Consider the following 18,704-nt stretch of genomic DNA (forward strand, 5'->3'; position numbering starts at 1 on the left):
GAAGATTAAAATTAGAAATCTGAAGTACAGTTTCTATTGAATGCTTATGTCTTTCACCTCACCTTGAAGTCATAAAATCACACGTAGAGTCCTCCTGAATAAAATAGGCCTTTCACCATGGACTTGTTTCACCTCAGTCCTTCCGCCACCCTCCACACCTACCCCAAGAGTTCGTGTGTAGACACAGAAAGCCTTTAAGACATTCTGCAGGAAGTACACTTGCACACAAAATTTCTAGAAAAAGACAAGTACAGGCTCATTTTCCAGAGCAGTCCTGGTTTGTGATTATTGTACAGGTGTCCTGACAATTGTCCCAGAAAGTGTATTACACCACCAGCCTACCTGTAAAGCAGAAACATGCCTGCCCAGGTGCTCGGGGCCACTCCTTTGGGGAGTTGTCCTTGGCAGAACTGTTTGTGTTCTCCTCCTCTGCCCTCCCGCCCTTTCCTAATCCTTTCTCTAGACATTCTAAATTCTAGAGGGAAGCCCCACCTAAATGTCTAAGATGTTAACTGCTAAATAACCTTTTTCCAATTACAGATGCCAGAGCATCTGGTGACCTTTGTACGGGTCTGTCTTTGGTCTTCCATTCTATGTACTTGACAACATTCAGCTTATAAACCAATGTGAGGTTCAACTTGCAGAGAAGTATTTGTCTGTCCACAAAGAACTATAGTACTCAATGGCCACGTGGGTGGTCTCCTCAGTAGTGTACACAGCTTATGTTGCCCAAAGGGACCCTGAGGACTTTGCTTTCCACTAAACATCTGTGTTTCAGCCGGGCGGTGGTGGCGCATGCCTTTAATCCCAGCACTCGGGAGGCAGAGGCAGGCGGATCTCTGTGAGTTCGAGGCCAGGCTGGACCGACAGCCTCCAAAACAATACAGAGAAACCCTGTCTCGTAAAAACAAAAACAAAAATAAAAATAAATAAATATCTGTGTTTCAATCTTGCACTGTCCCAACTCGAAGCTAAAGAGAAGTACATGGAGTACCTTTGAGGAAGCCCAGAGTTCACACTAGCCAAGCCATCACAGCCATTCACCATGTCACTTAGGCCCAAGGCAGGATCAAATTCAAGTTCCCTGGCAACAGATCAACATCTCAAAGAAATGGGGCTTTACCAAGGCGAATGCGAAAGTCTGAAGACATGGCAGTTAGGGGCCGCTCATCTCCAGTGGCTTTGGGGTCAAATGCATCCCCAGTTGTATCTGCTGGGCAGGTTGTGAGCCTTGGCCTTATGTGTGCTTTCACAGCACAGCCCCTCCTTTGTCGTGCTCACCAATAAATGCTTTATCCTGTCCAAAAACAAGTAAAAGAGAAAGAGCTGTAGGCACTAACAGCAAGGGGTGGAGGGCCACTGAAAGTGTCTCAAAGAAGAACAAAGGACACACTCTGGGTGACAAAGTCCTGCTCGACAGACAGCCACCTTGAGGTACAAATCTTTTCCCTCCCTAGAGAGGTCCTGTGTGCTTCCAGCCTCCCTGAGACAGAGTTGTAAGGGTGAGTTATGACCTTCCATCTGCTTCAGGGTCAGAATAAACTCAATTCCTCCTGCTAATTCTTGTATCATGCACACTGCCCTTCAAGAAGCAAGCCTTGAGGATCCTGGTCCAGTAACACAGAGAGGCTGAGAGAAGAAGGCAACATCAGCTTATTGTCCAGTAATACAAACATAAACATCATTCAACTAAGCAGTTACCATGTGTATACACTATATGCATGTGCTCTATGTACACCTATGCCTTTCACACACATCGATGACTGGGCACTGGAAACCCAGACCAAGCTTTGGAAACATCGGATTTGGGTTCAGCTGATTACATAGCCAAGTAAACTTCTACTCTATTTATTGTTCCTCAAGAACTCTTGTTATAAACTTGGCCTATTGTGATAAGAGAATCCCTGGTGTCGCAAAGCCACTCCTTTGGGGAGTTGTCCTGGGCAGAGTTTACCTGCTTTTTCCTCCCCCTAAGGTTGTTGCCCTCTCCTAAGCCTTTTACATCACTCTTCCCCTTTTGCCCAACATTCTAAATCCCAAAGATAAGGTCACCAAAATGGTTACGATATTAACTGACACAAAAACTTCTATCAGTGTACAGAACCTAAAGCTTCTGGTGATCCCTGTAACACCTCCCCTCCATCTTTAGCTCTGTGCGTTCGCTAACAGCAAGCATGTAAATCGCGGTAACATTTTAACCTACAGAAACACGACATGCCGGTCTAAAAAGGAATTACAGGAGCTAGTTTCAGGAGATGCAGACCACTACGATGTGTTGAGAAGAAGAAGAAACAAGAGGCATGCCCTGAGTAATGAAGACCCCACTCAGGGCCCTGCCCTGCTCTCTCCTCCCTATAGAACCCCTTTGCATTCCTAAATCCCGCAGGAGGAGCTGTGACAAGGACGCGAGACTGTCCATCTCCTTCGGAGAAACCCTTCAATAAATCTGATTCCTTTCCACCAATTGCTTTCCCATACGTTGGCCTTCAAGTGGTGGCCAGCCTGGACTTCACTGCAACAACACCGGAGCAAGAAGAGGAATGGTAAGGCAAGGACTGAGCGAAAGTCCGGAGTTAGATAAAGAGAGAGACGGAGCCAATGAGAAAGATGAGAGAAGGAAGAGCAGGAAAAGAGTAAGGGCACGGAGAAAGAGGAATGGGGGGTTGGTTTTGAAAGTAACCGTAAATCACCGGGCAAGGGGCATGCCTCACTCTGCCATGCTGAAGTGACCTGCCACCCACCCTCCAAGTGCTCCTGTCACCACCACCTTAACGTCCCAGGTCTATGTTTTTAAGCTAACACTACAGATTTCCCAAAGACCAGCTCTCCCCAGTGCTCAATTTGGAACTGGATTGCACTGAGGATGGAAGAGGCTAATGAAATCCAGAGGGACCATGGGCATGTTTCATCCTGGCTCTCGGGAATTCACTTAGGAAGGGGAAGCTCCCATTCACACTTGGAGAAACTAAACACCACTAAGACAGTCCCTTAGAAGGATTCTATTGCCATCCTGCCACACTGACAGGCTGGTCTTAAGTAGTGAGAGCCTTTGTCTCACAGGAATTTCACAAACTGCATCTCATTCTGTCTCTTACCCCTCAAGGTTGCAAGCTCCACCGATGTCCAACATTAGGAAGAACTCAAATGAGGTTTCCACCTTGCAATTGTGACCTCTGTGTGGGAAGAGAGGATACAAGTCTAGTTCATCATCATAATGGAATCTGGACATCACATTCATGTCCCTGTGGGCCCATCGGTCCTCCAGGCCCTATTAGTGTACACACACACACACACACACACACACACACACACACACACACACACACGAGCCCATCAAATCTGGAGGCCCTTCCTTCTCCTCCCAAGGGCTTTGCCCTCTATCCAATAATGCCACCCAATGGCTCATCGGATGGGGAGCCCTCTCACTCCACTGGGAACCAGAAGCTTTGGCATGATCTGGGACCTAACTAGACCACCTGAACTATATACATTTCACAAGACTTCTTTCAAGGGCAATCTTCACGACCGTTAACTGTCAGGAATGCTGTTCTAGGATGCAGACCCTCTGGAGAGGGTTCTGGTCACAAACAGAGCTGTCTGTGAGTCTATGTTGTCTCATTCTTGTCTGGCAACTCCTGACAACCTTCCACAGCCTCGCACCACCGTGTTACTCTTTGACGGGCCCCTCAGCACTTTGACAAAGCCTCTGCAGGAATTAATATTTTTCAAAAAGGAAAAAGGAAGGGGTGGGGGAGACAAAACCACGTAGTACGCTAAAATTTTAGGACAGGAGATTGAGAAGTGAGAGGAAAAGAAGGGGGGAGGAGGGAAGAGCAAGAGCCCTGCTCCTTCCCTTCTGCTTCCCTGGTTCCTGCCTGGGAGACTCCCACCAGGGCTTCCCGTTTGTTCCCTCATGACTAAAGCCCACGGGTTCCGCCTAATCATACTGCTGGCTGCTTGGCTGCCTCTCCCCAGTTCCTCCAGCTTGCTTAGAGTCCAATGGGCCTGCAGACTGGGCACCGAGCACACCTACCTGCCTTTGTGACACCTGCTAAGAGGGTTCTCTGTGGTGGCCTGGCAGGGCAGAGGGCTGCTGGGTCTCCAGACGTTAGAGCATGGAAGGGCCCATCCAACTCCTGGCCTGCTTGGCATGTGTCCTCCAGATGGGTGAGTTTCCCTGCTTACTCTTAACCCAGACAGAGAAGGTCTTAGCTATGGTCTTCTCCCTTCACAACTGAGTTTGCCCCCAGCCTCCAGGTCTGTGCAGGAGAAAAGCTATGTGTTAGAGGGCTGTGGTGACAGAGGGCTGAGGATCAAATCTTGGTCTTGTCCTGGGTTTCCAAGTGTCTTGGGGCAATGCCCTGATTTCACCACTATACCAAGGCCACGTCCCTATCATTTGCTGTGAGAATAAATCTCTAGAATGAGGAAGAAAGTGCCGGTTCTGGACACACTCTTGGGGGCTGCTGTCACCCAACTGCCCCAGGGACAAGGAGAGACAAGGACACCACCATCTTGTGGTGTGGTGGGATAGGATGAGGATGGTTCTTTGTGGGGAATCAGGCCAAGGACAGAGGCTGCACTAAGCTGCTAACAGGAACACTGTGTGGTGAGTGGGAACTCTTCCCTGGGAACAGTACTTCTCAAGGGATGCCTGGTCTACCTGCTTCAGAATCAGGGGAGCACACTAGTTAAAATGCGATTTGTTTGGCTCCATTCACGACCTTCAGAATCAGAATATCAGGCAGCAAGACTCAACATTGCTAGCCACCTTCTCAGGAGATGCCAATACCCAGGGTAATTGAGAGTAGCAAGGACAAATGGCCAAAACAAGGCTCAGAGGCCCTTCTCTCCCAAGCAGTCCTTTCTCCAGCCCTGGCCTGGGACATCCCTCTCATAACCACTTCTAAATAGCATCTATGCCGTCACATGCATGACCATCATGTGCCACATGCAAACACCATAGCATTCTGAGTTGTCAGTCAACTTTCCTGGTGGGGGTCCTGGGAAGAGCTGATAGATGCACCCTGGTGTGTGTGCCTCCAGATCATATCCTGCCATCCTATGGTGGTAGAGGTGGGCATCAGTAAGGGCTGTTTTTTCCTCAGAGGATCCAACTCAGAAATCTTTCTGTGAGGGTGGGATCTAAGGGGTCAATCATGCCCCGACCTGAACTGGCAGATCTATGCAGAAATGGATATCAAGTGCAAACTTCAGGTACCGGCCCTGGTATTCACAAGCTATGCGCAGGCCAGTTGTGTAACTCTCATAAGCCCTATAGAACTGGTCCCTGTCACAGTGATCACTGAGGCCAGGAGGAAATGGGAAGGTTGAATAAGAAGGTCTTTGCTGTTGCCAGCAAGCATTGTAGGAAACTCTGCTCAACTGAGGAAGTCCTACTTAGGAGAAGGACTGAAGCAGAGCAGAACAGGAACCACCCTGAAGACCAGGACAGGGACCAGCTATATGAACAACACCCTGTGGTGGGCACTGATTGCAGGCCAGAACCAATCTGCAATTCTGCCTCTCCATTAGCTTAGGTGACTGGGACACATCCACAGACAGACACATCACACCCACATGCCTGGAAAAACAGGACTAAGAGGCATCTCTGAAGAGAGACGGAGACTAACCAGGCCTTCTGCTCACACCCCTTAGACTCACCCATTCTGGAACCTTCTAGGCCTGTCATTAAAGGATAGACTTCCTGTTCTCCACATCTTCCTCCTCTCGACTTTTCTCCACTGAAAAGCTGTTCTGACCCCTACAAGGTCAAAGAGACAATGGCTAAAGTGAGCAGAAGAGCAGGAGAGCCAGGTAGGACAAGGTCAGTGAATAGCAACATACCCCAGCTAGACATGCCGCTTAGTAAACTTTAATGACTAGGCTGAACACAGCTTTTTGCTCCCAAACCTGGCCCCCTGGGTGCCACAATGCCTGAGAGACAGACCACTGGAGCCCCTCTTGAGAACCCCTGCTAGCATGCCCATGTTTTGAGGAAAACAGTCCCTTACAGATAACTAGGGCCTTCAGGCTGGCTCCAGGTCTACTAGAAATGTTAGCACTAGAGAGAAGGGACAGAAACACAAGTCTCTGATGGACTCCAGTTCTCACTGACATGAGGCCATCCCCCCTGGAGGTTCAATCAGCCCATGTGACTGCCCACCTGACAGCATTCCCCACCCCGCCCTCAAACCATAGAGACGATTCTATAAAGGCCACCATAACCAGTCTGATTCCTTTGAAATGCCATTCTTTGACCCTTGCTGCACCAGGAGGTTCACTTTCCTGTCCGTGTCATCCATAACGCAACCATTATGGAAACATCAAAAGATACTTGAATGGTGCCTGTCCCTACTCCACCACAAACTGATAAGCACTAAGTGTGACTGTGTCCAGCACCTCACAGATGGTCAACACAGACTCCCTGCAAATCCCCACCTCCTTTATCACCATGGGACTGGTGGAAATCTTTGGCCAGCTGTGACCAAAGCAAAGGTTTCCAAGTCTGATCAACTCTCCCTGACTCCCCCTGCTCACCTTCTGCAGCTGGGATCCTCTCCCTCCCTCCTCCAGGGAGCTTCTGGGATAGTGCGTTAAATTACCCCAACCATGCCTGGCGGTGGTGGTGCACGCCTTTAATCCCAGCACTCGGGAGGCAGAGGCAGGTGGATCTCTGTGAGTTCGAGACCAAGCCTGGTCTACCGAGCAAGTTCCAGGACAGTCTCCAAAACAATACAGAGAAACCCTGTCTCGAAAAAACCAAAAAAAAAATTACCCAACCACATCACAAGTATGAGTGTGGGGTCACTTTGAGGGGCACACGGGGAGCATCAGTGAACCACGCGTGTGGGACACAGCGGCAAAGGACCTGTCAGGTGTGAGGACATCTTGTCTAGCTGCTGTTTGCTGGTTAGTTAGTGGCTTTCTTTTAAGTACCTAAAAAGTTTTAACTACACATAGTTCTAAAATATTTTATAGACTGTCAATTTTACCCAAATTTAAGATTTAGGTTGGTTTTTTTCTTAATTGCTGTATTCGTAATTAGAGAGTTTTATCATATAATCCATGTTGGCCTTAAATTTAAGCTCTCCCTGCTTAAGTCTCCTAAGGACTAGGACCATACATTTAAGAAGCTGGGGAAAGACAAAGCCAGGTGAGCAGCCATTACCATGGACTGACTGTGTCTACAGGAGGGATGGTGTCATGGCAGTGAGAACTTGCATGCCCAGACAGACAGAATTTTAGACTCAGTCACTTGAGTAAACATCCAGAAACAGTATTTCATGGAGGAGCAAGCAAACCAACAAGTATAGAGCCTCACCTAAGGTCCCACAGTCATTTTCAGTGCCAGGACCGGAGCCCCTGCCTCTCCATCCAAGGGATACACCATTGAAACGGAGGCAACATTGAGGATGATGAACTTTCATCTGTGTGTACCTGGTACGCAGCATGATGCAGGAGCTTGATGAGTCAGAGCCCAAAGGGATTATTCCTCCCCGGAATGGCACTATAGGTTGGTCACTTCAGCCTTAGGGTATCTTTTAACAGAGCACCTGTCACCTAGCCTGATACAAGGTCCTGGTGAGTCATAGCTCTACAGCTTTCCTCCTGTAAATAATGTCTTTACTGTATCATTTCTGCTCCGTGATTTCACTGTTTCCATGGCTTGGTGACTGTCAGCTCCTTTTCCTTGCTACCTTAAATGGCCTTACAAACAGAAACCACTAAGCCACCTCCTAGCTCTTCAGTTTATATCTTCCTTACCAGAGCTGGAATGGTCACCTAGGTTCAGCTATGCCAAAGCTCCCATACTCCCACCATCCCTGGTGGCCCACCACCAAGGAAGACTGATACTTTTGGCAACAAGAAGAATGTGGGCTTCCCAGTGAGCCCTGGAAGTTGCCAGACACAAGGCAGGCAGAGAGACTGCAGAAAGTGTCACATTCTGAGTCCAGGAGTCATTCCTGCCACTTCTTAGCAGGCAGTCAGGAGCTGCCAGAGGCAATGGTAAATATCACCGGATGCCTGGAGCTAGGATCTCTGCCAAATCAAATGTCTTTGTTCTCTGGACAACACCTGCCTGCTAAGGGCTGCTCACCTTCACCTTGAATCCTCTGGGCAGTCCCATCCAGAAGACTCTGCCTAAGAGAGAGTCCAAGCATCACTCCTTTGAACCCAATCAGATAGTGAATAAGAAAAGCCTATCTGCCAATGGGAGCCAAGATGGAGCCTCTGATGGAGGGGTCTCTATGTTAGAGCAAACTCCACACAGGCCTGCTGTTCAGATCACATTTTAGATATTTCACAGCAGAATACAGATCTGGGTGGAATTCACAGAGGCGTATTGCCTGACATTAGAGTAACTAAGTTAAGCCTCTGTTACCATTTTCTCGTGGCAAAGCTGATTGAAGTAACATACCCACCCCCAGCATGCCTCCTCTGGCAGCAGAGCCCTCACTATAAGCTCACCTGGGATTCTGGGTGCCGCTGCCCACTTTGGGCATTGCTGTGGCACTTCAGAGTTCGTCGTAGCAATGGCTAGCTAGGGGAGTTTCCCCCAAACTTCAAGGCAAAGATGTAATTTTTTTCTTATTAGTCCCCTCCCCTTGTGAGGACTTTTACCTCTAAAACCTTAAATGTTACTATGGACGGCCACAGGCAGGATGGGCAATGAGCCTGTGAGAGCCAGTGGGGAAGCCTTGCAAACCTCCTGTGTGAGCTGAGAGACTTCTGAATGTATCGTGCATTCTGTGTAGAAGGCTGGGGAAGTAGCAAAGAAATGCTGTATTTTGCTGCATAAATGTATCGTGAAGTCCAAATGCAGAAGGCGGAGAAAATATCAAGGATATGCTATACTTTACTGCACCTTAAAATACTGCATTAAAATCCAAAAAAGGGGGGCCCAGTGGTGGTGGCGCATGCCTTTAATCCCAGCACTCGAGAGGCAGAGGCAGGCAGATCTCTGTGAGTTCGAGGCCAGCCTAGTCTACAAAGCTACACAGAGAAACCCTGACTTGAAAAATTAAAAAATTAATAAATAAATAAATAGACTTCATTAAAATACTACTGCAGCCTTTAAAAAAAGCTGGTTCTTTGATCTTTAAAATTGTTACTATGTGACTTATTTTTGTTTAATCAAATCAACAGAAGATTTTTCCATGGGGAATAAAAAAGACTATTTTACAACTGTTCTTAAGCAGCTGAGCCTGGAGGTTACGGTTAAGAATATAAACACAGGAGGCAAAACCACCAGGGGCAAGGCAAGGCTCTTACTAGTTGGTCACCAACTGGCCTTGAAGTCACTTTGGGCTCTACAAGTCCCAGCTCCCCTTCTCTCAAATGGGCCAATGATGACGTCTCATGGGGTGGTTGTGTGTTTTAATGAGATGAGGAATGGCCTCCCAAGAAACCCCCTTTCTTCAGCAGTTTGGCCTCCATGTCCCACTACGTTTTCTCTGCCCCTACGATGCCCATGCCTCATGCTTTCTTTTTCCAGTTTTCTGAGACAGGGTTCCATGTATCTTGGACTTCCTGTGTAGCTAAGAGTACTTCCAATACCCGTCTTCCTAAGCACTGGGGGTATAGGCACACACCGCCATGTCTTCTAGGTGTCATACCTTATAGCTTGGTTCTCCTGTTCCTTATGCACAGACTGTTGCCCCGGGTCTTAGTGGACTTCCCTACATTCTCTGGGCTCTGCACACATGCTCCTCTTCTCTGATAGACTCTAAAACTCTCGCCTGCTATCCACAATCTCCGTACACTCTCTACAGCAGCCCCCATCCTCCTGACTGCCTGACCCCTTTCATCCCAGGATACAGGGAGAGATGCCAGAGTCAGGTTTGGGACACAGAAGAATGTTCTGATGGGCACGATTCCACAGAGAACAGGGGTTGAACAGGAGGGAGCTGGTGAGTGAAAGTCGGCTGGGAACCATGCTCAGACAAAGGCAATATTGTTTGTACCCTTTGGTAGGGCACCTGGCAGAGTACAGCCTAATTACATGTTCACTGATCTTTCTCCATCTAGCTCCAGCAAGATGATAGGGTATCCTGTTCCCCTCTGTCGCCACAGCTTACAGGCCAGCACCTGGTGCGGAGTGCGGAAGTATCCAATACACGTTTGCTGGATTGATGAATGCATGATAACAGACAATGTGTTGGCCATCAGTGCCTGACCCCAGGAGCCCAAAAGACACAAAGATCAAATAGGTTAAGGTCACAGAGGGTAGGAAGCACAGGGAAACTGAGGTAGGGGCTGAGGGTGCACACCTGTGACACCAGCTTCTAGGAAGAGGAGGGAGGATTGCCAAGTCCAAGGCCTGTTTGGACTACATAGTGGGACCACATCTCAACAACAACAAAATCAGAAGGGCATAGTGGTGTATGCCTGTAGTCTGGCACTCCAGAGGCTACGGCAAAGAACTGACAAGTTTGAGTCAGATTGGAATATACAGTGGATTCCAGGCAGCTTGAGTTCCACTGTCAGAAAGACAGACGACAGACAGACAACCTGATGAGACTTTCTTCAGCTAGAAGTACTGACTGGATGGGCACCATCTTCAGTTTTCCCACATTTGAAAAGCAGCCCTTTGATTACTAACAACTGTACAAGCAAGTTCTTACTAAGGATAAATGGCAAGCCCTCCACTTGTATTCAAACATGTAATCCAACTTGTCCAGAGCAAAAGAGATTAAGCCAGAAAAAAAAGCAGGTGTTATGAAAAAAGAACTGTGGTTTAACTTGATAGTCTTCTGGCTGTGTGCCCACAGCAGGACTCAGTTGAAGGTGCAGCACCCCAGCCCAAGGTGCACAAGAACTCACAGCACTCTGCAGGAGCCACACTAGGGGGGGGACAGGGGAAGGATCCAGTCTCTCCCATCAGGAAAAGGTAATGAGAGTAGCCAGTGAGCTCCCGCCAGCGTTAGCATGGGCATGTACATGCTCCTGCAGCAATGGCAGGTCTGGAGTGTTTCTGTGCAGGAGGACCCTGTCCATCCACAGGTGTATGGGCTCCATGGGGGATGGGACACCTACAGTGATGTCCTGGGGTATTCATACCCTAGAAGTCAATGCAGCTAACTGTTCACAAGCAAGTGGGCTTAGCATGGGGGGGGGACTGGCTTTTTCTCTTTCCTTCTTGCCTTCACTTACAATCTCTGTCCTGTCTTTTGCCTCTCGGGTGCTTTCAGGGCAGATGGCATGGTGCATATAAAGGAAGTATGTATAATACAATTCTAATTATTCCCGGGAAAGGATCCTCTCGTGCCCTGTGTCCCAGGGCACTGGCTAGACAGGCTCAGCTGCCTATCTCCTCTTGGGGAGGTACCACCCCGGGATTAGCCTCTGAAGCTGAGGCCTGCACCTTCAAAGCCACAGCAACACAGGGTCCTGTGGTTTACCAGCACTGGGTGAACTGGAGGCAGGGCTCAGCTTCCAGCCCTTAGCTCCACGTTTGGAAGACTATTCACTGGGTAGAAGATAGCACAAATGAGTGTAATGGCCCTTGAGCAGAGCAAAGGAGGCAATACAGTGCCTACCACTCTGATCTGGTCTTGGGCACTGGCCATGTAAGAAGCCAGTCCAGGGCACAGTCCTCTTGGGCAGACCCTGGTCCTAAAGGAATTGTTCCTACCACTCAACACGTATACATCAGAGCATTGTCCCCTTCCTGGGCCTCCAGTTTCACCTCTACGAATGAGACTGTTTCTGCTTTTAGATGAATCCACAGCTTCATGCCTTCAAGGCACTAATACACAGGTTGTAGATCCAAGAGGGTCTGACTTGAACACTGGCTTTGCCTTAACCTGGCTGTGAACTCAATCATTTAACTTCTTTGTGCCTCGGTTTAGGAAAATGTAACAGGGTATCTATGCTTATCTCTAGGATCACTTGTGAAAACTAGAAGAGATGCTCTGGGGGATTTGCTGGACACAGAGGCGCATAGTGAGTGATTTTTATCATCTTAAGAATCTTGTAATCTTGGGATAGCATAGTGTTTCAGCAACTACACGGGTTCCTGTAGGGGAGAAATGCTAAAGAGTTGTAACAAGTCATGAATAAGGCAAACTGCCATCAAAGAATGGTCTGGAGAAACCTCCATCCTGTCCCTTTTCCCTTAGTCATGATCTAGGGAGATGCCTCTAAAGTCAGGAAATGGGGTTCCAGCTGAGGGGAACTGAGCCCTGCCTGAGTCCTGGTGTTTGCAGCCCCGTAGGGGAGGAAATGCCACCAGAGGCCAGGGACTGAGTCTCCCCAGGCTATGTCTGATGTGTCCCTGGCCAGCAGGTGCACCGGAGCAGCGCTGGTCCATGCAGGTGCCCGCCGAGGTAAGCGCGGAGACGGGCGAGGCGGCGGTGCTGCCCTGCACCTTCACGCACCCGCACCGCCACTACGACGGGCTGCTGACGGCCATCTGGCGCGCGGGCGAGCCGTACGCGGGCCCGCAGGTGTTCCGGTGCACCGCGGCACGAGGCAGTGAGCTGTGCCAAACTGCACTGAGCCTGCAGGGCCGCTTCCGCCTGCTAGGCAACCCGCGCCGCAACGACCTGTCGCTGCGCGTCGAGCGCCTCGCCCTGGCGGACAGTGGCCGCTACTTCTGCCGCGTGGAGTTCGCAGGCGACGCCCACGACCGCTATGAGAGCCGCCACGGGGTCCGGCTGCGTGTGACCGGTGAGGCGGGCTGGCTGCGGAGGGGCGTGGGGCCCAGCTTCCCTGCAACCCCGTCCCGAGAGCGTACTGGGTGCTGGGGAGGCCTCTGAGAACTTGGTAGAAATGCAGAATTCAGAAGATCCCGGGAAAGGCTGGGCAGGGGCTGGAAGGCCGTGTCCCGATGCGGTAGCTGGCAAGGAAGGAGAGAAATACAAGCAGCCAATAATCCTAAAGATGGCAAGGGGTGCAGTAGGAGGCACGCCACCTTCACCAAAGAATTTCTCACCCCACCCCACCCCCTGCACATCCCTTGTCCCTAGAGCACTATGTGGCAACTGGCGCCCTCCCTGCATCGTGACCCTTGGGTGACCACCAGCTGCAAAGCCCGGTAGTCTAAGCAACACACAAGCATTCGTTTGCCAAATCTCAGGGCCCCCGTAAAACAAAGGCAATTGTGATCACCCGTTTACACACGGAGAAACTGAGGCAAAGACGACAAATGGCTTGCTAAGATCACTGCTGCAATAGGACCCAGGTGGCCTGGCGCCCAGGTGTTCCGCTCTTCTCTGGGCACTTCCCTACCCCACCCCTCCAGCTTGGGGTCGCTACCCCTTGCTTTATCAAGTCGCCGCCCGTCACGCTTCCGGGGTCCTGTCCTCTGCCGGGTGACCGGCGCCCTCCTTCTTCCCCCGCAGCTGCGCCCAGGATCGTCAACATCTCGGTGCTGCCAGGGCCCGCGCACGCCTTCCGCGCGCTCTGCACGGCCGAGGGGGAGCCCCCGCCTGCCCTCTCCTGGTCGGGCCCCGCCCTGGGCAACAGCTCGGCTGCCATGCGGGGCCAGGGTCACGGCTACCAGGTGACCGCCGAGCTGCCCGCGCTGACCCGGGATGGCCGCTACACGTGCACGGCAGCCAATAGTCTGGGCCACGCAGAGGCCAGCGTCTACCTGTTCCACTTCCATGGCGCCCCCGGAGTCTCGACTTTGGCGCTCCTGCTCAGCGCTCTGGGCCTCAAGGCGCTGCTGCTGCTTGGTGTTCTGGGTGCGCGCGCCACCCGCAGTCGACTAGGTGGGTGCACCCCAGATCTGGTTGGGTGCCAGGGGGAGGACAGGAGCTCGCTCTCCTTTCTGGCGGACTACCTGGCATGGCACATCAGAACATCCTTTTTCCACCTGCACCAGCTCAGTTCCTTCTCAGGCGTGGGACCTGCTTGAGTCTGAGCTGCGGTTCTGCAAAGCACCTTGCTTTTGGCAGAGTCACACAGACTGTCACTGTAGAACAGTTAACACCATACCACAATCCGTGTCCCATAAACGTAAAGCCCCAGGCTTCCCCCTGCATTGTAACTAGCATCTTGAAGCCCTGGGGTTATGCACCATGATTCTGGGAACTCAAAGATGCCAGGATGTGATTCCCTGCCAGCACGGCGTGGGAGACTTGAGTCCGCAGAACTTTGCAGTAACCTTCCATCTCCTCCGCGCGCGCGCGCACGCACGCACGCACGCACGCACGCACGCACGCACGCACACACACACACACACACACACACACACACACACCATAGACCCTGGAAACTGCAGAAGGCAGAGGACATCATGCTACTCTGAGGCCTTAATAAGTGAGGTCAGAACTAAGCCAAAAACTGTAAGGACACATGATCTTGGAAGACATGAATGGTGCACCTGTTTGGGAAACTCAACCGCTTTTAGAAAGCCTCTCCCCACTGCTGTCCCTGACCTTGATGGGACATCTGTTTGATGAGCACCCCCGAGGGTGCTTCTCAGAACCTTTCTGTTCTCCCAGACCAGTTAGTCTCAAACTCTCCATGGATGAGAAGCGGAATTGGTCTCAGTGCCCCAGCTGCTAATCTTTTTGTGACCCTGCCATTCTTGCTGGTTTCTCAAACTTAACAGAACATGTTGTGTTCCATTGTCCTCCCTCGCGAAGGCAGTTTTGCTCTGTTGGACCTCATCTCCCTTAACCCACAAGTTAACTCCTATTCATCTATCAAATTAAGGCTTCACAGTCACTTCAGCTGGCTGCCTGCTGCACATTTCCTGGGGTCCCCTTCTCACAGTGGGGTGGGTAGGTTGGAGGCTACAGTGTAAAATCACACCTGCTCTTTCTCTGTGTCCCTCACACAGATCACCTGGTCACACAGGACACCCCGCCACGGTAAGTACAATTACTGCCCTTCCCACCCCACCCCTGCCTAGTCTCATTGGCCCAGGAATACCAGTTTCTCAGAACTGGTGGCATGAGAAAGAACAGGCATGGGACAAGGTTAGGGTAGTAGGCTGGACCAGGCCCTGCATCATACCCAAAGCACCCTGCCCCTCCATCCAGCATACCATTCTTGGGACAGACTAGGGCAGGCAGGCTTGCTTCCCTGACTCAATACACAAGGAGCTTGGTGTCCATGACCACAAAAGTTAATACCACCAAGCTGTTTGCTCTTGCTTCTCCCAGCATTCTAGAAAAGCTAGCCCTGTAAGGATGCCATTGTAGGAAGACTGGTTTTCCCAGGTTTACTCCAAACAAAATCACCAAGAACTTGGCTTAGATAAGGGATCTAGAAAGACGTTAACCCGGGGTCCATTCTTTCCTCTTTGGTGTCTACCCTAGTAAAGGCCCATGTTGAAGGAGAAAGAACTCGATGTTAGAGCACTCTGCCTGGTGCTGGCCAAGGGACCCAACTCTTCCCAGCTGCCTGCGCAAGTCATGACAGCCTGTCATATGTGCATTTCCTTTACTGATGCCGCAACAAGACCAAAGTCACAGCGCTGCCTGTAGTTCATTCACCTAATACTTACTGAATACCTACTGTAGAGCAGGCAATAACCTGGATGCTAAAGAGACAGAAAAAGTCCAGACTTGCACTCCAAGGTGTTCAGTTTTTCACAACCACATAGCAAGACCATCTGAGATCGTTGAAACAGGACTTGAACCTGGTGAGAAAGCAGAGCCCCAGTGTGTGGCCAGTTGGCTGTGACTCCTTTAGGTTGGAATATTTCCTCTGAAGACACAGCTGTGAAGAGACCACACCTGATGTTAGAGCCTAGGGTGGCCAAGGTGGTAGGGGTATATATCTCAGGAATGGAAATTGCAGGTGGAAAGATCAGGTGGGAGGGAGGGAGGCATGGGAGGCATGGAAATGTGGGGTGGGCTGGCAAGGTTGGGGGTGATTCTGAGTGAGGTGGAAGTCAGAATGCTTTGGGGTCCTGTGGGAGAGGTCATATTTGAACAGAGGGGTTCTGGAGGGAGACCCAGAAGGAGGCTGCTGTTCCTTCTATCCTGACATCAGCCAAGGGAAGGGGCTTTCTGAGGATAAGGGAGGAGAAGAGGGCACTCAAGGTTGGAGCCAAGCCCAGGTCACAGAGATGGGAGGGAAGAGGGGAGTGAGGGAAAGGTGTGTGCTGTGCTTACAACACCGGATGGGAGGTTGGAGGTGTGGGTGTCTGGAAATCAGTCAGACTGGGGGCACAGGGGACATGGAGCTGGTTTTGAAACCCCTGACAAAGTCACTTTGTAGGAGGTGGTGACAATGGCGGGAGACGCTGTCACCTACAACATCTCCCTGTCCTACATTAATCAGCCTTTCTGGATCTAGCTCCACTGACTCCCATATGGTGTCTTCCTTGACCTGTTACTGGGACACAGCTTGGGAAGTCAAGGACCTCACCAAATATTGGGTAGTAAGTCAATTGTCTCCTATCTGCAGGTCTCAGGCTCACGAGTCCAATTACGAAAATTTGAACCAGATGAATCCCCCAGGCCACCAGCTGCCACGTGTTTGCTCTGAGGAACTCCTTGGCCATCACCATCTAGTCATGCACCATGAGAAATAAAGAACAGTACCAGGCTAGACCTGTACAGCTCCCAATTCCCAGGTTTCATGGCAGCTGTGGGCCAGGCAACTTCTAGGGGACCCAGGACCCTGATCATAGAGGTTCAGAGCCCTGCAGTATTATGCCAGTGGAGTCAACAACCTGGATGTATATGTATATGTATGTGTATATGTATATGTATATGTATATGTATATGTATATGTATATGTATATGTATATGTATATGTATATGTAGTATATGTACGCCCACCTGAGCCTCAGCATGAAACTTCTGGAAAAACTACCCTTTTTTTCTTACTTAGAACTACATGGTAAAGCAGACAGGAAACTAGCCATAAGGTCTGAAGGATCGGGCTCCAGCCTGCTCTGGCACTACTTGTAGTATACAACAGGACACTTTCTTCACGTCTCTGAGACTCAGCTGCTCCATGACTGGCCATTTGTTGGGTAATAAGGAACCAGTAGCTCTTGAGAGGTCTTTGGACATTCAGAATTGAGGTAAGCGCGGTCCCGCTCAGCCTTTGGAAAACAAAGTACGCCAGAGAACAAGCTGAGCTGTGTAAACTGCTCAGAGGAACAGCAAGCCCTGGAAACTTGATAGCAAGAAGAAGCCTGGAACCTCCTGGGATCTACACAGTGACTGCCCCAGCCCTCTGCCCAACTGTGATCATATCAGCTGAGCTACACTGCTTTGAGCTGGGACCCACCAGGAGAAGGAAGCCGAAGACCCATTGCCTCAAAGCATCTGAAAGTCACATGTCAAGAACTAGGAGATCTGCAGAGGCCCTGGGTCCTAGTGAATAAGACAGCTGTGACTCTGACCTCCCTCTGCAGCGTGCAAAGTCCAAGAGCACTGGCAATTTCTCCCACTTGTCCGAGCACAGCTAGATTAGCCTCAAGAGCAGTGCTTTTCTTAGTTCTACTTCAGTGTTCATTTGCTGATCCTATTGAAGAAGAGGTTACGTGGGACCAAGTACGCCACAAGACAGGAGACTTAAGAGACCATGTTTTTCTGGGGACCCTCTCTATAGGTTGAGGGTGTGGGCTTCCAGGTTTTCCTTGGTACCAGAGCCTCAGCCAAGGCAAACAGGTGATGACAGCTCCTAGTTGTCTGTGAGTTATATAGGATCCAGCAAGAACTGCTAAGATATCACAGGAGTTGGCATCTGGACCTCCCTGCAGAGGGGAGCATTAGCGTGTCTCCAGCAAAAGCCTTACATCACCAAGGAATAAGATAGGGACATGGTTAGGGTGTAGATTAGCGACTGTTTTCATATCCAAGAGAATTACATGAATTACTACTTACATATTTAGTTGTGTTAGGAATTGGTATTTGAGGTTATGAGGCTGAAGAAGACATCATTATCAGTTAGGGGGAGCTAGACTGTGCTCTAATAACAAGCCCTAAAATCATAGAAACTGAAAATGGTATATGTTTTTCACTGTATTAGTCAGGATTCTCTAGAGAAGCAGAATATATATATATATGTATATATACATACATATATAAGTGGGGGATGAAAGAAGGGGGAGGGATTTATTAGAATGGCTGACAGGTTGTAGTCCAGTTAGTTCAACAAATGCTGTCTACCAAAGGAAAGTCTAAAAATCCAGTTGTTCAGTCCACCAGACCGGGTGTCCCAGCTGGTCTTCAGTATACACCAGATTCTCAAAGAAGTGGGCTCTAATACCAGTGGAGGAATGGGCTTGCCAGCAAGAGCAAGCAGGCAAAGAGAGAATGCTTCCTTCTTCTGTTTACATAGGCTGCCTGCAGAAGGTGTGGCCCAGATTGAAGGTGTGTCTTCCCGCCTCAAGCGATCGGAATTAAAAGTGGGTCTTCCCACTTCAAATGATTTATTTAGGAAAAGCCCTCACAGATGTACCCAGCCACTTGTGTTTTAGTTCATTACATATATAGTCAAGTGGACAGCCAAGAACAGCCACCAACCACACTCACCCTATTCCCCTTGCAGATTGGCAGGGAGGTTCATTGTTGTTAACTGGGAACCCAGATCGCAGGAATCCATCTCTGATGTTGTAAACCACTGAACTGGAGGTAAAACGAATCCTCTACAAGACACCCTACCGGTGACTGTGCCTAAATGGTGGATGAGGAACACTAGGGAAAGTTGTGAGAACACTGGGAGTGGCATTGGTTGACAGCACAGCAATAATCCTTCCAGAAACTCAAGCTTGTAAGTCA

The 18,704-nt window shown here is 50.0% G+C and overlaps 1 protein-coding gene across 1 annotated transcript; it reads left to right on the forward strand.

The window, feature by feature from the left end:
- The first annotated feature begins 3,944 nt into the window (after positions 1-3,944).
- Positions 3,945-16,769, forward strand: Siglec15 (sialic acid binding Ig like lectin 15). Its single transcript, XM_005076473.3, has 6 exons — positions 3,945-4,167; positions 11,890-11,949; positions 12,292-12,675; positions 13,350-13,721; positions 14,798-14,828; positions 16,375-16,769. The coding sequence occupies exons 1-6, from the start codon at positions 4,116-4,118 to the stop codon at positions 16,499-16,501; spliced, it is 1,026 nt and encodes a 341-aa protein (XP_005076530.1). The 5' UTR covers positions 3,945-4,115; the 3' UTR covers positions 16,502-16,769.
- Positions 16,770-18,704: the final 1,935 nt, after the last annotated feature.

This window comes from Mesocricetus auratus, unplaced genomic scaffold (assembly GCF_017639785.1).
Source record: "Mesocricetus auratus isolate SY011 unplaced genomic scaffold, BCM_Maur_2.0 Super-Scaffold_6730, whole genome shotgun sequence".
Taxonomy (NCBI): domain Eukaryota; kingdom Metazoa; phylum Chordata; class Mammalia; order Rodentia; family Cricetidae; genus Mesocricetus; species Mesocricetus auratus.

Excerpts from the sequence above, each read along its gene's own strand:
- Siglec15 (XM_005076473.3), top strand. The coding sequence starts at position 4,116 with ATGGAAGGGCCCATCCAACTCCTGGCCTGCTTGGCATGTGTCCTCCAG. Across the intron at positions 11,950-12,291 it reads GCTGGACACAGAGGCGCATA|GTGCACCGGAGCAGCGCTGG; the intron begins GTGAGTGATTTT and ends CCTGGCCAGCAG. Across the intron at positions 13,722-14,797 it reads CGCCACCCGCAGTCGACTAG|ATCACCTGGTCACACAGGAC; the intron begins GTGGGTGCACCC and ends TCCCTCACACAG.